Source organism: Stylophora pistillata, chromosome 5 (genome assembly GCF_964205215.1).
Source record: "Stylophora pistillata chromosome 5, jaStyPist1.2, whole genome shotgun sequence".
Classification (NCBI taxonomy): Eukaryota; Metazoa; Cnidaria; class Anthozoa; order Scleractinia; family Pocilloporidae; genus Stylophora; species Stylophora pistillata.
In genome coordinates, this window is record NC_142523.1 from 1,197,460 (window position 1) to 1,205,884 (window position 8,425).

Sequence of the window (8,425 nt, forward strand, 5' to 3'; positions counted from 1 at the left end):
CCCAAACGAAGTCGAGGAGATTATTCAACACTGTTTACTGAACCTGAGGCGAATAATTGTTTTAGTATAATTGTTCGGGTGCTTTCGAATTTTGTTGTAAGTCCTGTCAAGGGAGAAAGCTCCTCGCATGTTTCGTTACATCTTTGTTAATTACTCTTATCAAGATTTCACAATTTGAGCACTAGAAGCCGATTTTTTACACCAGTGCTCGACTGTGGGCACGATACTAAAATACAAACAAGAGAAGGAAAACACACAAAACAGCTCACAAGAAAGAAAATTATTTACCTTAACGATGCATACTTTATCAAGGAAGCAGCAGCTTTCAAAAAGGGGATAAGAAAAAATTGATCAACAGGCCTGATTAGTACCCTACATAAATTATGTAACATTAAGCGACGATATAAAAACGTTAAATACAAGTTCTCAATACTGTCAATGAAATATATAAACACTCACAGGTAATAAGAGTCGAACCTGTGGTGAGCGGGCACCCACAAGGAATGTGACCGCCTAATGCAGGTTTCACAGATAAAGGAAACGATAAACAACGCAATTTCACGCCATAATTAATCACCTAATGCACAGAATTTCGCTCGAAATGCTGCTTATTTAGATTTTGGAAGAGAAACAAGGATAAAAAATTACTGATTAAAAAATAAGTATTCCCCATTTCAAAAACGAGTGGGGGAGTGGGTCGAGTTCGCCGCGCAAGTTTGTCTGGGATCGTTACTCGGGATACAAATCTTTGTTTACTATACATTTGCATCCCGAGTAACGATCCCAGACAAACTTGCGCGGCGAACTCGACCCACTCCCCCACTCGTTTTTGAAATGGGGAATATTTAAGTGACCGTTCAACAGGCCTTTGGGACTTACAAAAGGGTGACCGACAGGGATTACGAGGAAACGAATTCGGGACTTTGACAACTGACCGCTTAATATATACAGGTTCGACTGTAACCCGTATTTGCGATACACACGTGCAATCAAGACGTCTCTCACTAACAGCACGTGTTCACGGTGACCTCTCTGGACTATGAGCCTCGGTGAGTATGTGAAAATGTGTAAGCTGTGCAATAGGCAAAATGTAAAGATTTGTAGGGGAATAAATACATACATACATACATACATGCATACATTTTATTGAACACATCACCGTCTGGGGCTTTTCAGTGAACAATTACATAATTTACATACTTGATACTATCCATACAAAACTAACTAATAATACGTTAAATACAGTATAAGTTACTTATAACTTTAAGAATGGAATGGTTATTTAAATAAAAAATCATTCAGGAGATACCTTTTCAAAAGCTGGTTTTTCACATAGTTTCAATCTTGATTCAAGTTTATTCCAGATGGCTACACTTCTATAATAAAAGGTCCTCTGACCTGTTGTAATTTTAAAAAGGGGAATGTTGAGTTGTTGAAAGTTCCTCGTTATACGCCCAGATACGCTGCCTCTTGTTACAAGCTTGGATGTCAAATATTCAGGCGCTTGGCCCGTCTTACATTTGAATGATAAGGTAAAATCACGATAGTACAGGATTGATTTTACCGGTAACCAGCGTAGATTCCTTAACGTGGAAGAAATATGATCGTACTTCTTTACATTGCAAATAATGCGGGCGGCAAAATTTTGAACATATTGTAGCTTATGAACATTACAAGCTGATGTGGAAGACCATACTGACGAACAGTAGTACATCTTACTAAAAACGAGGGCGTTAATTATAGTTTCAAGAAGATCTTTGTTAAAGGCGAATCTAATGCGACTTAGTTGGGATAGTTTCGACATGCAAGATGAGACAGTCGCAGAGATATGATTGTCAAAGGATGGTGTGGGATAGAAAATAACACCAAGATCCTTGACTGTTTGAGCTGGGATAATTTCCTTTCAGAGCAGGGACAACTTAAAGTCTGGAACTTTAAGAGACATTCTTCGACTGCCAAAGACCACCAGTTTAGTCTTCGCAGGATTAAGCATTAAACAATTGTCGAAACACCAATCGCGTATACGTTGTAGATCAGAGTTCACTCTTTCTATAGCTTGGGCAGAATCATTCGCAGTAAAGGATAATAGAAGCTTTGAGTCGTCCACATAGCATTCAGTTGAACAATTCTGACAGATGTTTGGTAGATCGTTTACATAAATGCTAAATAATAATGCTCCTAGTACAGTCCCTTGCAGTACACCATTGACTACTGGTAATCTATCAGATAATACAGAGTTGATGCGGACTGCTTGATTTCTTTGAGAAAGATAGCTTTCGAACCATTGAAGTGCAGAAGATAATAAACCTGTGTCCTTTAGTTTCTTTAGAAGAATCACGTGGTTGATAGTGCCAAAGGCTTTACTCATATCAAGATATACGACTGCAGTGATTTTCTTCTGGTCGATCGCGCGAAGAGTAAAATCAGTAGTAGAGATCAGTGCTGTTTCCGTTGAATGGCATCTTTTGTTGCCGCTTTGTTTCGCTGATATTCTTTGATTAGTTGTTAAATATGAAGACAGCTGATTTAATGCCGCCCTTTCGCATATCAGAGAGAGTATTGGAAGTAGCGATATTGGTCTATAGTTGTTAGCTTCTTCATGATCTCCATTCTTGAGAATTGGAAAAACTTCGGCAATTTTCCAAGAAGCTGAAAAAACACCACTTTTAAGAGAGGCATTAATGATGGAGGTGATACAAGGAGCGATGGTCTGCAATAAATGGTCTTGAACGCAAAATATCAATTAGCTTTGAATAAAAATAAGCTTACCTGAAGGGGCTGTTCCTTAGTAGCGTGTGAATTTTCTGGGCTGAATAAGGGCCGGTCATCTCAATTTTAGTTTATCTGCTTTGATTTTATGGAGTGCAAAGTCGGAGTTTCGGGCAGAATTTTGGGAGCTTGGGCTTGCGGTTACGCACAAAAGCGAAAAAATCTTGACAAGAATGGAACTTTCGATTTGGTTGTACTATTTTTTCTGTCAAGAATTTTAATGTGATAATCACTTCCGATCCTGCGCATGATGCACCTCCCTAAGTCACCTTTTGTGGTTCACCTTATATGAAATATCGTCTATGTAAAACTCTTTGAAGTTTGACCGGAATCTTGCAAGTTTTCTGGGAAATTTCGTGCAAGAGAAAGAAAAAATGTTCTTTTCGCGTGACTTGTACGAAATAAGACATTTTCATTCCGATTTAAGGCAACTATGGATTATTTAAAAACGATTCTATCCTTTTCTCTATTTTTATTGCTTTTTTCTATCACTGTGAACTGGTTTTTCCCGCAGAGATACGAGTTCAAGAGACGCGTAACGGGTCAGCCTCAAAGATCAAGTCGCGTTGCAACTTTACGGTTGATTAAATTGGAACCAAAGAGCCAACTCAACCTATCTGCTCTGGAGCTAATCCAGAGTTTGGCTTATTGACAAACGTCCAAGTGGCACCTGTACGTAATACAATTTATAATTAGGGATGTCAGATTATAAGCGGAAATACAAGCTTAAAGGAGGTTAAATAATATTTGATTTGATGTCCGCTTCAAGTACTTTATGCTCTGTTCTATTTTTAAAGCGAAGAGGAACACTTTAGGTAACAGGATGGAGAGAGATATAGAAATAAATTTTTCAGGTTCTTGCATATAGTCAGAAGTTTATTTTGTGCACCTCTGAAGACCATTTCTTTAAATCATGTCATTGCAAAGCAGAATAAACTTTCAAGGAACAACTACTGTCGGTTGTTCTTTCGATTTTGCCGTAAGGTGAAAGTGGAAGTTTACTTTTGAAACCTCTCAGCCGTTATATAAACTTCCTTTGCTTTTGTTGAAAACTTCATCCGGTCATCTAATGAACTTAACTGCAGGATTACAAAAGTCTAAAGCCTTTCTATTGCAAATACCTGTCCGAGTAAATAACAGGAAAGTTTTGCAGATTTTCAGGCTCGTTCAGCATAAATATATTCTCAGTGAAAAAAAAAAAAAAAACATAACGAAGCAAACAAAAACAACATCCAGCAAAAAAAAGATACGTTGCAGAAATTTACTACTCTGAGTCTAGAAATAGAAAAATCAAATTTTATTACTTGAGTTACTTTCCCGATAGATTTCTGGGCTGGGACAGATGTTCTGCATCCCAAATATAACTACATTACAATTTGACAGAAGTAGTGATAAAAATCTGATATTACATTGTTCTGTAAGGTTTACAGTCAGTTGTGGGCTTGAAGAAAGAAGATACTTCCCGGCAGAAATTTGGGGTGTAAGCCTAACCAAGTGTATCGAAACTCGACTGATTGCCATGTAATAGGATTATATCTTACTAACGTCAAGCTAAACTTCCCGTGAAGGTTCTCGAACATGGGGCGCCCAATTGTCGTATTTCATTTTACTTCCTCTACCTAAATTTAGTTTGCTACCTAAGCAAATTTTTCACTATTTAAAAATTGGTTCAAAGGGTCGTAAGCCATTTCATCTTCCCTCTAACCTCAACAGAGATGGACACGGAAGGAAAAGCTTTCTCCAACTCTGGCGGGAAAGGTAGGCATGTCAAAAAACTGTGGCATTAAACTGGTTGTCTCGCATTTTATTTTTGGTAGATATCAACTCATCCATGTTGTTTTGTAAATGGTCTCCAAGTTATCCTTTGCATATAAGTTAACTTGAACTATATTTGCTGTTGTTCCACTTTATTCAGCCCTGATAATTATGAATAAAGGCTGATAGTTTCGAAAGAAACTGTTTGGGGCTGCGTCGGTGGGAGTAACGAAATAATTTGGATATATCAACAAAGTTGAAATGGTAAATTGGCCACCGTAACGATTACAAAAGCTGACGTTTCGAGCGTTAGCCCTTCGTCGGAGCGATAGTTATGGTCAACTTCTATCATGATGTGACGAGGACACTACTGTGTATATAACGTTTTTGTTTTTCCTTTACATGTACATAACATGATAATTCTCATCTGAAAGTAACTTCTAAGATAAATAAATGGCCAAGGAATCTTACAATGAAACAATTAGACATGTAAGCAAACGTTTCCTTCCAAAATAGATGCCGGGTGAATGATTTAGAATGAAATTATCTTGAGTAACTTGTGAACGATAGCATTTAGTATCCTTGAGTCATTAACTTTTGATGGTGAATTTTCAAATTGGCAATAATTGACGAGATGTTAGTGACGGGAGTAAGAAAGCTGAAAAATGTTGGATCTGTCGGAAAACCGAAAATTGCTAATTATTTTTTGTACAAAATGGTAGACGAAAAGTCGGAATTCACTCGCCTTGCTATTGTAGGATTAAGAAGATATTCAACATCAGTTTTCTTCACAGAGAACAGGAACCAGAGATATTCAAATTGATTCTCTGAGCGTATCACAATTGGTCTTGTTCAATATCACTAATTACACCTCACGTCGGAGTTGCGAATTATTTGGAGATTGGGTAGGTTTAGCGAAAGTTTGTTCCCAAAACTAGTAGTAGTATTGATATCTGGTAATATCAATGAGATGATCTTGAATTGAAAACAGCTAGATTTGAAAATCATAGCAACGTTACACCAGATACACAAAACTGGCTAGGATTATTCACTCTGAGATGGTTGTTACTTTGATATTTACGTCAAATGCTGACCAACTGGCAGGTCCAGATATCATTCAATATCTCAGTGATAAGTTCCGTGACATATTTGGAGATTCGATTGGTAAAAAAATCTCACTCTCAAAGTTCCTGTCTGCAGTTCTTACCGCAAAAATTTCTAAATTTTCTTGCAGGTAAGCAAAACTTCTGGATGCTCTTGTTTATTACTAGTTGCTTGGGTTCTATTTTCACTTTCCGGTAACATAGCGTTCTAAAGGGAAATGTTTAAGTCTTAGTAAACAGCTGCATCGTTTACCTCAATCATTTCCTCACATGGGTAACCATATTCGAACGGGAAGCCATTTCTGTTTTCCTTATTCGGAGGTGGATAATCTTTGGAAGACAATATCAAGAACAAACTCAGTAGTCGGCTGCCTCCATGATTGCCTGTGCGGGCACTGCTTCAGAAGTAAAAGTTCGAATTAACTCTTTGTTTATGGCACTTTTTTAGTTTAGATATCCTTCTCTGTCTTTTTGTGATTTTGTCTCATATATCTCTTTTGTTACTACAGATCAGCGTCCAAAACAAAAACGAAGAAAGCATTTCAAGAACAGAATGCATCTTTGGGAGTTTCTTTTAGAACTCCTTGCAGACAAAAGATGCCAGTCATCGATAAAATGGACAAGACAAGAGGAGGGCGAGTTCAGAATCATCAAAACAGAAGCTGTGGCAAAATTATGGGGCTTCGAAAATGGTAGGCAAGGCATGACCTATGACAAACTAAGCCGAGCACTGAGACAGTACTACTCTGAAAGAATCATTACGAAGGTAGGAATCAGAAATTGGAATGCTATCAAAATTCTTAGACGAACCTGGGTAGCAACAAAGATAGATAGATAGATAGTTTGTTAATAACCGATTTGCAACCAAACGTTGAATTATACGATATTTACAAGTTTCAAACATTGATAATTACGTTAAATGGACTAAATGTATTAAAACAGTAATAAGGACACTAAATATATGTTCTAAAAAAAACAGTTGTGTAAAACCGTTCAAGCTTTAAGGACATTGAAGGTAATAAAACTACTACGAAACCTGTTCATCTTCAAAACTGGCTTAAACTTCCGCATATTTCTGAGGTTAAAGGTACATGTGTTGCGAGTAGGAAGAAGTTCATGGAGCCTGTTCTGTTCATTCTGTAAAACATTCTTAAATAGTTTATCATCTAGTTTCTGGCGGAGAGCGAAAGAAGAGACGTCTTGTAGAAATACCAGTGCTAATATCCCCTTCATCATGATCATTATGATTTCACTCCTCATTTGTTTTGACAAAAGGCTAACGGTCGAGACGTTAGCGTTAGAAACTCTTCACGTGACCAATTTACGTTACCAACTCAGTGATAAAACCAAATTATCTTGTAATACAACCCACTCGACGCAACAACATAGTTTCTTCAGAAACTTACCCCCTTTATCCGTCTGTTTTTCTGGCAGCTCTATATGCTGTGGATGCCTTTGGGCAACGGTATGAACGTTTAGAACTGTTTTCTTTCAGGTTAGAGGACAAAAGACGACGTACAAGTTTGATAACCTTCCATATAATTATCTCCCTGGAGTAACAAGACGCCGTAAAAGAGTATTCAGTGCAAGGAAAGTTTCTTCTAGAGCAGAAAACTGGAAGAAAACGGGGTCACAGGGACAATATACACCAGAATCACCAACAAATTCTACAGAGTTTATTTTGTCTCCTCATCTCATACCTTGTTGTGGTTTATGGGAAACTTTACATAGTTCTAACTCCGAAATCATCCTGCTGAATCCGCAATCATCCCATCTCGAGTCATCTCCGAGTGTTGAAGAGAACAATGGATTGCACATGATCAAAACGCCAGTCGTCTACCCAATTCATCCTCTAACTCCGGAGTCATCACCGTCCAGTTCGCCACAAAACATCCTAGAGCAAAACGGGTCAGGTCGTTTTGCTCAATCATTTTACAGTCAGACCCATCCAAATAAGGAGACCGACTCCATTGTGCCTCTATACACTAGAGATGGGAGCAAGTCTCGCTCTACCTCGATGTCACATTGCCATGGAAACATCCCGACTCCAGGATCCTCCCGTTTCTTGACAAATCAGTTCATCTTAGAGAAACTTTTACCACACAAAGACAAGGCGTCGGTAGTCTCTCCAAGGCAGTATCTCATCCCGAAACCATCACATATCAGCTCATTGGCCAAGAGTGTGGAGCAAAGTACAACAAGAGTCTCTCCGAGTCTTACACCTTGTTCTCCTTTTCCCTTTCCTTACCCTCAAAATTTCATAAGGCCGACTTATGTCTACACTCCGGTCAATAAAGCTCCATATCAGCCCCCGGTATATCCTGTATCTCTTAGATATGATCAACATCCGATAATAACAAATGTGACTGGAAATTACCTGGCTCATCCAGCACCAGAATCTAATGAAAAATAGGTTTATTTTTTGGTAAAGAAACCGCGAATACCACAACTACTCTTCACTCAGAGTAAAATGCTACTTTTTTGTATCAAAAGTATTTGAGGTGTCCACTGAAATTATATATAGGAAAAAAATGATTATCCATTGATAGTGAAAAACATAATCAAGTGAAATCATTTAGACGAAAGTTAAGTATAGCTTGGACACTTTATGTGAAATGTGTTATCAAATGTTATACAACTGATATAACATTTCTTGCGAGGTTTCCAAGTTACAGCTGATAGGATAAAAGGTTTTATAGACTTTACTTTTAATAAGGTTTACGGGCACTTTCCATGTATCACTTTTTGCATATCGCCCTGACACTAGGGTTTTTCCGGCACATTTTCGCATTTCAAAA

At 37.9% G+C, this 8,425-nt stretch overlaps 1 protein-coding gene across 1 annotated transcript; it reads left to right on the forward strand.

The window, feature by feature from the left end:
* Positions 1 to 4,207: 4,207 nt before the first annotated feature.
* On the forward strand, positions 4,208 to 8,221 carry LOC111330790 (uncharacterized). Its single transcript, XM_022935733.2, has 3 exons — positions 4,208 to 4,527; positions 6,137 to 6,393; positions 7,123 to 8,221. The coding sequence occupies exons 1-3, from the start codon at positions 4,485 to 4,487 to the stop codon at positions 8,038 to 8,040; spliced, it is 1,218 nt and encodes a 405-aa protein (XP_022791468.1). The 5' UTR covers positions 4,208 to 4,484; the 3' UTR covers positions 8,041 to 8,221.
* Positions 8,222 to 8,425: the final 204 nt, after the last annotated feature.